The 13,769-nt window shown below is 42.8% G+C and overlaps 1 protein-coding gene across 6 annotated transcripts in view; it reads left to right on the top strand.

The window, feature by feature from the left end:
- EMID1 (EMI domain containing 1) overlaps positions 1–13,769 on the top strand; it is a 48,795-nt gene that overhangs the window by 28,138 nt on the left and 6,888 nt on the right. For all 6 annotated transcript variants that reach the window (XM_023241605.2, XM_023241602.2, XM_023241606.2 and 3 more), the window contains one exon: positions 10,446–10,490. In XM_023241605.2, coding sequence (XP_023097373.1) covers positions 10,446–10,490 — 45 coding nt within the window. The remainder of the gene's footprint in view (positions 1–10,445; positions 10,491–13,769) is intronic.

Raw genomic sequence — 13,769 nt, 5'->3', positions numbered from 1 at the left:
ATTGTTTCAAAAAGTCATTATGAAACCCAAAGTCATCTAAGTTTTCTCCTACATTACCTTCTAGAAATTCTATGGTTTGCTTTTTGCACTTAGATCTGTGATCCATTTTGAGTTAATTTCTGTGAAGGGTATGAGGTCTGTGTCTAGATTAATTTTTTTTAATTTTTTAAAGTTTTTTTAAAATTTATTTTGAGAGAGAGAGAGAGCATGCATGCATGGGAGGGGCAGAGAGAGAGGGAGGGAGAGAGAATCCCAAGCAGGCTCCACACTCTCAGTGTGGAGCCTGATGTGGGACTTGAACTCACAAACCATGAGAGTTCAACAATGACCTGAGCTGAAATCACGAGTCAAACACTTAACTGACTGAGCCACCCAGGCATCCCTAGATTATTACTTTTTTTTTTGCCTGTAAGTGTCCAGTTGTTCCAGCATCATTTTTGAAAAAGATTATCTTTGCTCCACTGCATTGTCTTCATTTCTTTGTTGAAGATCAGTTAACTATATTTATATATCTGGGCTCTCTGTTCTATTGTATTTATCTGTCTATTCTTTAGCCAATTGTACAATGTCTTGATTACTGTAGCTTTATAGTAAGTCTTGAAGTAGGGTAGTGTTAGTCCTCGGACTTTGTTCTTCTCCTTCAATATTGAGTTGGCTATTCTGACTCTTTTTCTTCTCCATATAAACTTTAGAGTTAGCTGATCAATATCCACAAAATAACTTGCTAGAATTTTTATTGGAATTCCATTAAATCTATAGATTGAGTTGGGATGAATGACATCTCGAAAATATGGAGTCTACCCATCCATACATATTTATTTAGTTCTTTGCTGTCTTTCATCAGAGTTTGGTGATTCTCTTCATATAGCTCTGGTATATATTTTGTTAGATTTATACCTAAGTATTTCATTTTGGGGAGTGCTAATGTAAATGATAATGTGTTTTTAATTTCAGGGGCACCTGAGTGGCTCAGTCGGTTAAGTGTCCGACTTTGGCTCAGGTCATGATCTCACAGTTCGTGGGTTCAAGCCCCACGTCCGGCTCTGTGCTGATGGCTCAGAGCCTAGAGCCTGCTTAGATTCTCTGTCTCCCTCTCTCTCTGCCCCTCCCCTGCTCGCCCTCTGTCTCTCTCTCTCTCTCTCTCTCTCTCTCTCTCTCTCAAAAATAAATAAACATTAAAAAAATGTTTAATTAAAAAAAAATAGATCTAGGCCTACTCAGATTGTGTATTTCTTCTTCTTTTGACAGATTAGGTTTTTCAAGGAATTGGTCTAGTTCGTCTAAATTACCAAATTTGTTGGCATAAAGTTGTTGATAATATTTCATTTTATCCTTTTAATGTCCAGGGGATCTGTAGTGATGTCCCCCCTTTCATTTCTGGTGTTAGTCATTTGTGTCTTTCTTTTTTCTCTTTTAATTATCCTGGCTAGGGGATTGTCAGTTTTATTGATATTTTCAAAGAACCAGCATTTGACTTTGTTGATTTTCTCTATTGATTTTCTGTTTTCAATTTCATTGATTTCTGCTCTAATTTTTATTATTTATTTTATGTTGCTTACTTTGGATTTAATTTACTCTCCTTTTTTCTACTTTTCTGAAGTCAAAGTTTAGTTTATTGATTTTAGATTTTGTTTTTAAGCTTGTTTTTTTTTTTTTTTTTTTTTTGAGAGAGAGAGAGAGGGAGGGAGATCATGAGCAGGGGAGGGGCAGAGAGAGAGGGAGAGAGAGAATCCCAAGCAGTTTCCATGATGTTAGCATGGAGCCCAATGCAGGGCTTGATACCACAAACTGCAAGATCATGACCTGAGCTGAAATCAAGAGTCAAAGGCTTAATCAACTGAGCCACCCTGGTGTCCCAGATCTTTCTTCTTTTCTAATATATGCATTCAGTGCAATACATTTCCACCTAGGCATTGCTTTCGATACATCCCATAAATTTTGGTAAGTTGCAATTTTATTTTTATGTAGTTCAAAATATTTTTAAATATCTCTTGAGATTTCTTATTTGACCCATGTGTTATTTAGAAATCTGTTGGTTAATTTCCAAGTATTTGGGGAGTTTCCAGTTATCTTTCTATTATTAATTTCTAGTTTAATTCCATTGTGACTTAAAGAACATGCATGGTATGATTTCTATTCTTTGAAATTTGTTGAGATATATTTTATGGCCCCAAATGTTCCATGTGAGCTTGAGAAGAATGTGTAATCTGTTGTTGGATGAAATGGTCTATAGCTGTCAATTATATCCAGTTGATTGATGGTATTGTTGATTTCAACTATGTTCTTTCTTTTTTTAAATTTTTTTAATGTTTATTCATTTTTTTGAGAGATAGATAGAGATAGAGCATGAGTGGGGGAGGGACAGAGGGAGAGAGAGGCACAGAATCCAAAGCAGGCTTCAGGCTCTGAGCTGTGAGCACAGAGCCCAATGCAGGGCTCGAACCCATGAACTGTGAGATCATGACATCATGACCTGACCTGAAACAGCACTCTGAAACTGACTGAGGCACCCAGGCGCCCATCAACTATGTTCTTTCTGATTTTCTGCCTGACTACATTTGTCTGTTTCTAGCCAAGGATGTTAGAGTTTCCAACTCTAATAGTGGATTCATCTATTTCTCCTTGCAATTCTATCAGTTTTGGCCCCGTGTATTTAAAAAAATTGTTTTTAATAATTTTTTTAATGTTTATTTATTTATTTTGAAGAGAGAGCACAAGTTGGGAGGGGCAGAGAGAGAGAGGGAGAGAGAATCCCAAGCAGGCTCCATGCTGTCAGCACAGAGATCAGTTCGGGGCTCGATCTCACAAACCATGAGATCATAACCTGGGCTGAAATCAAGAGTTGGACACTTAACTAACTGAGCTACCCAGGCACCCCTTCGCCTCGTATATTTTGATGCTCTCTTGTTAGGCACCTGCACGTTAAGGATTGTTGTGCCTTCATTGATCGCTTTATCATCATTATGTATTGCCCCTCTTTATCCATGAAAGTTTTCCTTGCTCTGAAGTCTGTTCTGTCTCATTAATATAGTTACTCTCATTTTCATTTGGTTAGTGGTAGAATGGTATATCTTTTTCTATCCCTTGGCTTTTTGTGTGTCTTTATATTTAAAGTGGGCTTCTTCTAGACAACTTACAGTTGGGTCTTGTTTTTTAATCCACTCTGACAATCCTGTCTTTTAACTGGGATATTTAAACCATTGACATTTAAAGTGGTTATTAGGTTAATATTTACCGTATTTTTTTTTTCAACGTTTATTTTTGGGACTGAGAGAGACAGAGCATGAACGGGGGAGGGGCAGAGAGAGAGGGAGACACAGAATCTGAAACAGGCCCCAGGCTCCGAGCCATCAGCCCAGAGCCCGACGCGGGGCTCGAACTCATGGACCGCGAGATCGTGACCTGGCTGAAGTCCGATGCTTAACCGACTGCGCCACCCAGGCGCCCCTTTACCGTATTTTTTACTGTCTTCTATTTGTTGCCCTTATTCTTTGTTCCTATTTTTGTCTTCTACAATTTTTCTGCATTTTGTGGTTTTAAGTCATCATTTCACATGATTCCATTGTCTCTCCTTTCTTGGTACATTGATTGCACTTCCTTTTTTTTTTTTTTTTTTTTTTTTTTTTACTTCTTGCAGTTGTTTCCCCAGAGTCTGTAATATACATTTACAACTAATCCAACTCTACTTGCAAATAACACATTACTGCTTCATGGTTAGTGCAAATACCTTATAATAAAATATTCCAATTCTTCCCTCCTGTTCCTTGTATCATTGCTGTCATTCATTTCACTCATATATAATCATATGTAAATCTATCTATACACACACACAGATATACATAGACTCACATGCATAAACCTATATGATCAAATATATTGTTGGTATTTACTATGTTGAACAAAGTGTTTTCTGTTAGGTCAGTTAAGAATAAGAGAGATAAAAGTTCCATTGGGTTTTTACCTTCATTTATTCCTTCTCTGATGCCCTTCCTTTCCTTATATAGATCCCGAGTTTCTGATTTGTCACTTCCTTCTCTTTGAAGAATCTCTTTTAACATTTCTTACAAGGCAGATCTACTGGCAAAAATTCCCTCAGTTTTTGTTTTTCTGAGAAAGTCTTTCTCCTTCACTTTTGAAGGATAATTTCACAGGGTACAGAATTCTAGGTTAGTGGTTTTATTCTTTAACACTTAAAATATTTGACTATGCTCTCTTCTTGCTTGAATGGTTTCTGAGAAGTTGGATGGAATTCTTATCTTTGCTCCTCTAGATAAGGTGACGTTTTTCCTCTGGCTTCTTTCAGAATACTTTTTTTGGCAGGAGGTGGGGGGCACCTGGGTGGCTTAGTCAGTTAAACATGTGACTCTTGATAATCAGCTTAGGTCATGATCTCATGGTTGTGAGATCGCGCCCCACATCAGGCTCTGCACTGAGCATGGGATCTGCCTGGGATTCCCTATCTTTCCCTTGCTCTCTCTGCTCCTCCCCTGCTCTTACTCTCTATCTCTCTCAAAATAAATAAATAAACATTTATTAGGTATAAAAATACACTTTCTTAAACTTAAAAAAAAAAATCTCTACAATCATTGTGGTGCTCAAACTCACAACCCCCAAGATCAAGAGTCGCATGCTGTACCAACTGAGCCAACCAAAGCGCCCCTTTCTTTTTTTTTTTTTTTTTAATTTTTTTTTTTCTTTTTTCAACGTTTATTTATTTTGGGGACAGAGAGAGACAGAGCATGAACAAGGGAGGGGCAGAGAGAGAGGGAGACACAGAATCGGAAACAGGCTCCAGGCTCCGAGCCATCAGCCCAGAGCCCGACGCGGGGCTCGAACTCACGGACCGCGAGATCGTGACCTGGCTGAAGTCGGACGCTTAACCGACTGCGCCACCCAGGCGCCCCCAAAGCGCCCCTTTCAAGATACTTTTTTATCTTTGATTTTCTGAAGTTTAAAGATGATATGCCCAGGGTGTAGTATTTTGGGGTGGGGGGGGGGCGGACATTTATCCTGCTTTGTGTTCTCTGAACTTCCCGATCTGTGCCTTTGAGAAAATTCTCAGTCATTATTGCTTTAAATACTGCTTCTGTTCCTTTCTTTTTCTTTCCCTTCCCATCTTCTCATTACATGTATGTTATACTTTTTTTGTGATCATCCTATCATGCTTGGATATTCTATTCTTTTTTCAGTCTCTTTTCTTATTGCTTTTCAGTTTGGGAAGCTTCTAATTGTCATAATTTCAAGTTTAGAGATTCTTTCCTCCACCATGTCCAGTCCACTACTGAGCCCATCAAAGGCATTCTTCATTTCTGTTACAAGTTTTCAATCTCTAGTATTTTCTTAAACATATATGCAAGTTTTTAACCTGAAAAATCTAAATATTAATATTAAGTCATATATTCATGTGCCCAACACCAAGCTCAAGAAATAGAACCTTATCAGTACCTTTGAAGCCCCCCATGTGCCCCTTTTGAGTCTTTCTCCTTGAAAGGTATCTTTATTTTTATATTTTTAATTATTATTTAAAAACTTTTTTAAAATTTTTGACATTTATTTTTGAGAGAGAGAGAGAGAGAGACACAGAACATGAGCAAAGGAAGGGCAGAGAGAGAGAGGGAGGCACAGAATTCAAAGCAGACTCCAGGATCTGAGCTGTCAGCACAGAGCCCAACACAGGGAAACCCATGAACCACGAGATCATGACCTGAGCCAAAGTCAGATACTCAACCGACTGAGAGTCCCAGGCACCCATGAAAGGTATCTTTAAAGGGAATGTGAAGGTTGCCTGGGTGGCTCAGTCAGTTAAACATCCAAGTCTTGGTTTCAGTTCAAATCATGATCTCACAGTTCATGAGTTTGAGCCCTGTATCAGGCTCCATGTTGACAGTGCAGAACCTGCTTGGGATTCTCTCTCTCTCTCTCTTTCTCTCTCTCTCTCTCTCTCTCTCTCTCTCTCTCTCTCTCTCCCCTCCCCTCCCACGTGCTCTCTCTCCCTCTCTCAAAATAAATAAATAAACCTAAAAAATAAATAAAGGAAATGTGAAATCTTGGCCAGGAAACTGAAGGACTTTATGACTACAGGTAGTGTTTTGTTATTTTTCTTGCTGTAGGTAGAACTTTAGGGAGGGGACAGTCTGGGATGAAATTCTGTTGAATTTGTATTTCTGGAGCATGGCTCCTAATACTAGAAAGAAAGGCCTTTGTTAGGCCTGAAATATTTCTTTTTTTCTTTTCTTTTCTTTTTCTTTTAGAGAGAGAGTATGCATGAGCAGAGAAGAGGGGCAGAAGAAGAGAGGAAGACAATCTTTTTTTTTTTCTTGGAGAGAGACAAAGCATGTGCATGTGTGTGTGTGCAAGCCAGGGAGGGGCAAAGGGAGAGAGAAAGAGAGGGGGAGGGCTGGGGGCGGGGAGAGGATCTTAAGCAGTCTCCAAATTCAGTGCGGAGCCTGACACAGGGCTCGATCCCACAACTCTGGGATCATGACCTGAGCCGAAATCAAGAGTCAAACACTCAAATGACTGAGCCACACAGGTGCCCTGTGGATTTAAGTATTTCTTAAGAGGCCTGGGAAAAATGTGATTACCCTTAGCTAACAGACTTTATGAAGAGGACCTTCAACTGAAATCTAGCATTTCTTTTTGATTTTTAGAATTTTCATCTCTCTGCTCACATTATCCGTGTTGTCAATTTTTTACATTAAAATTAATGGAAATTTAATTTAGAATATTAACCATAGTGTTTTATTTGCTAATTCCTGGTCTGATAATTCCAACATCCACGCTATATCTGACTCTAGTTCTAATATTTACTCACTCTTTTAAAACTGTGTTTTTTGCCTTTTAGTATGCCTTGTAATTTTTGGTTAGAAGGTAAACATGAGGTACTGGGTGAAAGGCCTCTTTACTCCAGTAAAGAGTAATGTAGTGGTAATGTACTCCAGTAAAGAGTAATGTGAGGAAGCATTCTGTAGTCTCATGGTTAGGTCTCAGTCTTTGGGTAAGCCTATCTCCCTACATTGTTAACTTCACCAGTGCCTCTTAATTTTGTTTTGTTTGTTTTGTTTCCCCTCAGGTGGGACAAGGTGGCTAGAGCTGGGATATTTCTCTTCCTCCATGTGGAAGGCTAAAGCTAGCTATAGTTGGGCATTTCCCTCCCCCTCCAGATCGGTAGGCTCTGATAAAACCCCAGCAGGTTAAACTGATAAAATAGTTTCTCCTGAGGGCAGGCCTTGCTGAGAGCGGAATGCTCTGGTGTGTTTCAAGATGGTACCTTTCCCCCTTCCTGCTGCTGAAAGCAAGAGGAGATTTTTCTACAGCATTCACTATAAGGACCTGACAGAGCTCTTGAGTAAAACTAGCAAAGATGTGAATATTCTCCAAAATCTGGGTCCCCCTGGAATGGTTAACTCTCAGAGTTGTCCACACTGAGCCTTTGGCAATTTGTCAATACATTTGGATTTTCCTACCCTGATGCTGGTTCCCAAGGAGGCTTATGTTCAGTAAATTATAATCCGCCTCCCTTTCTCTCTCTCTCTCTCTCTCTCTCTCTCTCTCTCTCTCTGCAATTTGGGGGGCAGTGCTTTGTCCTGTGACCTCACCTCTTTGATGGTTCTAAGAAGAGTTGTTGATTTTTCATTTTGTTCAGTGTTTTGTTATTAGGAAAAAATGGTGACTTCTGAAGTCCTCATGTGCCATACCAGACACAAAAAAATCTGTTTTGTTTCATTGTTTTTTTTTTTTTTAAGTCAAATTTAGGGAAAAATTGGTTAATATTTCTCCACATTTTTTCTGTTCCTGTACTCTCTTCTCTCCTTTTGTGATCCTAATTATACTTAATACTCTCTCATGAGTCATTGAGTCTCTGTTAACTTTTCTAAAAATCTTTTTTCTCTTTGTGCTTCAGTTTGAGTTATTGTCTTGACCTGTCTTCAGGTTAACTAATTCTTTCTTCTGTTATGGCCAATCTTCCGTTAATCTCAGCTACTGAATTTTTTCTTTCAGGTATTATCCTTTTCATCTCCAGGATTTCCATCTGATGCTTTTTCACAGTATTCACAGATCTCCTGAAATTCCCCGTCTCACCACCATTATATCAGTTCCACTACATTCTTTAACATGTTTATCGCAGATACTTTAAGTTTGTATTTAAATTCCAGTTAATTAGCGTCCAGTGTATTATTAGTTTCAGGTGTACAATATAGTGATTCAACACTTACAAACAACACCTGGTGCTCATCCAGACAAGTGCCCTCCTTAATCCCCATCACCTATTTCACCCATCCCCCCACTCCCCTCTGGCAGCCATCAGTCTCTTCCCTATAATTGAGTCTGTTTCTTGCTTTGCCCCCTCCACCTCTCTCTCTCTCTTTTTTTCCCTTTTGCTCATTTGTTTTGTTTCCTAAATTCTACATATGAGTGAAATCATAAGACATTTGTCTTTCTCTGACTTAGCATTATAGTCCCTAGCTCCATTCATGTCATTGCAAATGGCAAGATTTCATTCTTTTTTATGGCTGAATAATATTCCATTCTATGTATACACCACATCTTCTTTATCCATTCATCAATCAGTGGGCACTCGGGCTATTTCCATAATTTGGCTATTGTAGATAATGCTGCTGTAAATATAAGAGTATATATATCCCTTTGAATTAGCATTTTTGTATTCTTTGGGTAAATACTCAGTAGTGCAATTGCTGGATCATAGGGTAGTTCTATTTTTAAATTTCTGGGGAACTTCCATACTGTTTTCCACAGTGGCTGCCCCAGTTTGCATTCCCACCAATAGTGTGAGGAGGTTCCCCTTTCTCTGCATCCTCACCAAAAAAGAAACCTGTTGTTTCTTGTGTTGCTGATTTTAGCCATTCTGATAGGCATGAGGTGGATATCATTGTAGTTTTTATTTGGATTTCCCTGATGATAAATATCACAGATATTTTATTTTTTATTTATTTTTTTGAGAAGATGCCTGTTTTCTTTTAATGTTTATTTATTTTTGAGAGAGAAAGAGCACAAGCAGGGGTGGGACAGGAAGAGAGACCCAGAATGTGACACAGGCTTCAGGCTCTGAACTGTCAGCACAGAGCCCAACGGGGGGGCTCAAACCCACAAACCACAAAATTATGACCAGAGCTGAAGTCAGATGCTCAACCGACTAAGCCACCCAGGTGCCCCCATTTTTAAAAATTTTTTTAATGTTCATTTATTTATTTTGAGAGAGAGAGTGCAAGTGGTGGGAGGGGCAGAGAGAGAGGAGAGAGGAGAGAGAGAAAGAGAGAGAGAGAGGGAGAGAGAAAGAGAAGATCCCAAGCAAGTTCCATGCTTGTCAGCACAGAGCCTGATGTGGGGCTCCATCCCATGAACCATGAGATCATGACCTGAGCCAAGATCAAGAGTCAGATGCTTACCCGACTGAGCCACCCAGGTGTCCCTGGATTTCCCTGATGACAAATATCACAGATATTTAAAAAATTTTTAATGCTTTTATTTATTTTGGAGAGAGAGAGAGAGAGAGAGAGAGAGAGAGAGACTGAGCACAAGCAAGGGAGGAGCAGAGAAAGAGGCAAACACAGAATCTGAAGCAGGCTCCGGGCTCTAAGCTGTCAGCACAGAGCCCGACACGGGGCTCAAACTCGTGAACCACGAGATCATGACCTGAGCTGAGCCACCCAGGTGCCCCAATATCACAGATATTTTAAACTTTGTGTCTACTAAACCCAAAATCTGGGTTGGCTATGGATCTGTTTCTACTGACTTATTTTTCTCTTGATATTGGGTCACATTTTCCTGTTTCTTCACATATCTAGTAATTATTATTGCATACTGGACAATATAGATAACACAGTAAAGAGAATCTGGGATCTATTATCTTCCTCTGAAGAGTGTTGATATTTGGTCCAGCGTGTGGGTTGGACTCAGCTTGTGACTTTAGGATGGGTAGTTCATGGACCATCTGAGCATTGGAGGGGGGTATTTATATAGATTTCACTCCCCTACTGTAGCTCCCTGCTTTCCAGTATTTCCTTTCAATTTCACTCTCCTGTGGCCATCTCAACTCCAGCCTGTGATTCTTCGGCCCAGTAAGATGATAAAGCTTTCTGCTTGAGCTATTTGCCAGGCTGAGGGGGCTGCAGTGTGCCCTCAGAAAGAAACGCCACAAGTATTTATTTTTTACCCAGTGTAGTTCCCTTCTTTCAAAAGTCAAATAGCCTCCAGTTTCTGGCTGCTCTTTCCCACGTTCTATTGTCTTCAAGTCATTGTTTTTTGGGGTTTTTTTGCATTTAATCTAGTGTTAGTCCCATACAAACCACTCTCTGTCTCTCTCAGCCTTCTAGCTTCTTCCAGTCTCTCCTTCCCTCTTTCCCCCTCTCCTCCCCTCCTTCCTTTTCCCACTCTCCCTCCCTCCTTCCCTCTCTCATTGCTTCTACCTCTATCTCTCCTTGCAGGGAGAACCTGGCCCCAAAGGAGACCCTGGTGAGAAGAGCCACTGGGTAAGCTCCAGCCGAGCACTGACCTCCCACTGCCCTCCCACTGCCCTTCCTGCCCTGGGCTCTCAGGAGATCATTAGCAGTGGGGACACCTCATCCAAATCCCCACTGTAACCTGGTCTCCTAGGAAGGAGGCTTGACAGATCTCAGCTCTAGCCCCCTCCCAATCCTGTCCTTCCCAACCGGACAGGGCCAGCCTTATCAGCAGACCCCATGCTCTCTGTCTCTGTCTTTGTCCCTGTCTCCGCCTTCCCTCTGTGGCCTTTCCAAGCCAGGGTGACCCTGCCTGTTCCGCCTGGGTGGTTTGGGCTGACCCAATCCAGACTGCATCCTCTGCCTCATAGTCCCTTCCCAGCAAGGGCTTTGGCTTCTGCTCCTTTGTCTGCAGAAGAAAGGGAGGTGTGAAGACAATATCCACACAAAAGAATGGGACGGGGGCCTTGAGAAATCTGTGAAGCATAGGAAGGGGGGCATAGGAATGGTGAAGGCCCTATGGTTAAAGGGACAGGGGACCTAGATACCACCGTATACATAGGAAATCCATGGAGCACAGGAAGGGAGGCCTAGAAGCCATTATGTATACATGGTACATGGTAAATGAGGTCAGGGGACCTAGACTTCACTATTCTCAAAAGACCTGTAATTAACACGAGGTCCTAGACACCATCACATACATAGGAGACTCAGGGGGAGTGCAAGGACAGGGGGAGTGCAATGACAGGACTATCATGCATGGGAGAAACATGGAAAATGAGGTGGGGTGATCTAAAAATCACTCTGCACAAAGGAAGCCCAGGAAGATTGAGAAGGCAGGCCTAGAAACTGTCACATACACAGGAGACATAGCATGTATGAGAAAGGAGACTTGGAAACCACAGCTGGGGTCCTAGAGACCTTTACAATCATTGGTGATGGTTGCAGTGAATGAATTCCCAGGCCTAGAAATTGACCCACCCAAGATACATGGGGAGAGGACCACAAGCCCACAATGCAAGAACCTGGAAACCATTGTGACATAGACATTTGGAAAATGGACAGGGTGGAGACAGACACCCCTACAGGAAAGAAAACTGGGAAGCTCTTTAGGAGACTGGTATCGTGCCTCCCTTTCCCCCAACCCCGTCTGGATGCAGTCTGGCTGGGGTGCCCTACTTTCCAGCAGGCACTAGTTAACGAAGATATGGGATGCACCCAGCGCCTGCCTTGCCCTCTCTGCTCCTGATTGTGGGGTCAGTGATGGATACAGCCGTGGGAGCCCCTCACCCCGCACGAGCCCTTCCCCATGTCTTCCCATGACTTCTGGGGCCCTGCTACCTCTCCGGCAAACCTCCCCCAGCCCCTTCCTTGTCACTCCACTCCCCATACCCCCCTTCATCCCCCAGTGGCTCTAGAGTCTCTTAAGCATACTACCAATAGGTGCATGAGCCAGGCCGGGGGTCAGGTAGACCCATATAAGCCCAGCCCTCTGCCTCCCCTGGGCCTGTCACTGGCCACCTCCACTCTAGGAACATGTTTTCTACTCAGCCCAGGAGAGGTAGGAGAGGTGAAGTGAAGCTGAATTAGGTTATGCAGCTTTATCCATACGTGAAGATTCTGGGAGGAGAATGGATGCCTGAACTATCCCAAACCAGGCCTTGAACTCAGGACCACCTGTAGGAGGGGCTGCCCAAAAGGTAGCAGGGCCCCTGCCCATCCTCCTTCCTCCCTGACTCCCACCTGTACTTCTGCCCCTGCTTGCTGCCTGCCTGAGGGGGACCTGCTGGGCTGGGGTCAGCATGAAGCTTTGGGGACTTGGGGACCAGCTCTGTGGGGGGTAGGTGGGGATGAGGCCCAGTGTGGGGAAGGGCCCTGAGGGGCCACTCTCCACCTACCACCCCCAGGTAGACCTGAGCCAACAGTCCGATTGCGGCTCGGCAGTGACACCCAGTGGTCATGAGCATAAAGTGCAGGCACTGCCCCAGAGTAGGCTGAGCCATCCCATCTAGCCAAAGCTCATACCCCTTATTCAGACAAGAAAAACTGAGGCCTAACTCCACAGAGCAAATTGTTGGCAGAGCTGGAAATGAAACCCAGGATTTTCAGCTTCCAGGACCTGGGAAACCAGCCCTTCCTTGGTGGGTGCCAGGCCCCAGGCTGGGTTCTGTGGACATAGATGTGATTTGGGAAGGGGGGGGGGGAGGGGGATACAGACCAGTAACCAGCAGCAACAGGATAGAGGGAGCTCAGCTGTGATGGGGGAGGATTTAGCCTACTGAAGGAGGAGATGGGAGCTGAGGCCCGAAAGGTGCATTAATCAAGCAAAGGGTATTCAGGTAGAGGAGTGGGAACATCATGAACAAAGGCCTTGGGGCTGGAGCGAGCCTGGGGTAGCCAAGGAGCTGCAAATACTTTGCATGGTACAGTGTGACAGTCAAGGGGTGAGACGGAGGTCAAATAGCCTTGCAGGACTCAGGCCATGTTGAGGAATTTGAACTTCGTTCTGTGGACAGTGGGGAGTCACTGAAGTATTGAACAGCAGGAAAGAGACACAGTCAGATTTCTGTTTGCAAACCGTTCCTCTGACTGCCCTGCGGAGAACGGATGGGAGAAGCAGAAAGAGAGACGGCAGGCAGGAGTCTGTTGTGGCCATCCTGGCAAGAGACCCTGGGAGCTGGAACTGGAAGGAGGGCAGTGAGGATGGATGGATGGATGTCAATGGACTAACAGAGACTTGGTGCTGGTTTGGCTGTGAAGGGGAGCAAAAAGTTAAGGCAGCTTTCACAGAAAAGAACAAGAAGAAGAAGCCCCCTGCCCGGGGTTCTGCCCATGGAAAATGGGAGGTGTCTGTCGTAAAGTGGAGTACGGGGTGTCCGGCAGACCCTGGACGCTCAGTCTGGGTTTGGAGGCGACTGGGGTGTTATCAGTACAAACAACAGGCCTCTCATCTTGGAAGGGATCCAAATAGCAGGAATGTTGCTTTAGTGTTTTCCTCCAATTTTCACTTAGAAGATTTTCAAATGTTCAGGAAAATCCAGAATGAATATCCTCCTGCCTTCCACTAGCCAGACCAACTATTAGTATTTTGCCACGTTTGCTCTTTCTCTCTTTACTTATATTTACAGACTTTAAAAAATCTATTTGAAAGTAAATTGCAAACCTCATCTGTATTTTCCCTAACACATCAGTGTGTATCTCAAAAGAGTGTGGACATTCTCCCAAAACGCTCCAATACCACCATCACACCTAAGAAAGCTGAAATTGATTCAGTGAAATGATGCTCTAAAGTGATGTATCATTTACCTA

This window comes from Felis catus, chromosome D3 (genome assembly GCF_018350175.1).
Source record: "Felis catus isolate Fca126 chromosome D3, F.catus_Fca126_mat1.0, whole genome shotgun sequence".
NCBI classification, from domain to species: domain Eukaryota; kingdom Metazoa; phylum Chordata; class Mammalia; order Carnivora; family Felidae; genus Felis; species Felis catus.
This window is presented reverse-complemented; position numbering and strand designations above follow the sequence as displayed.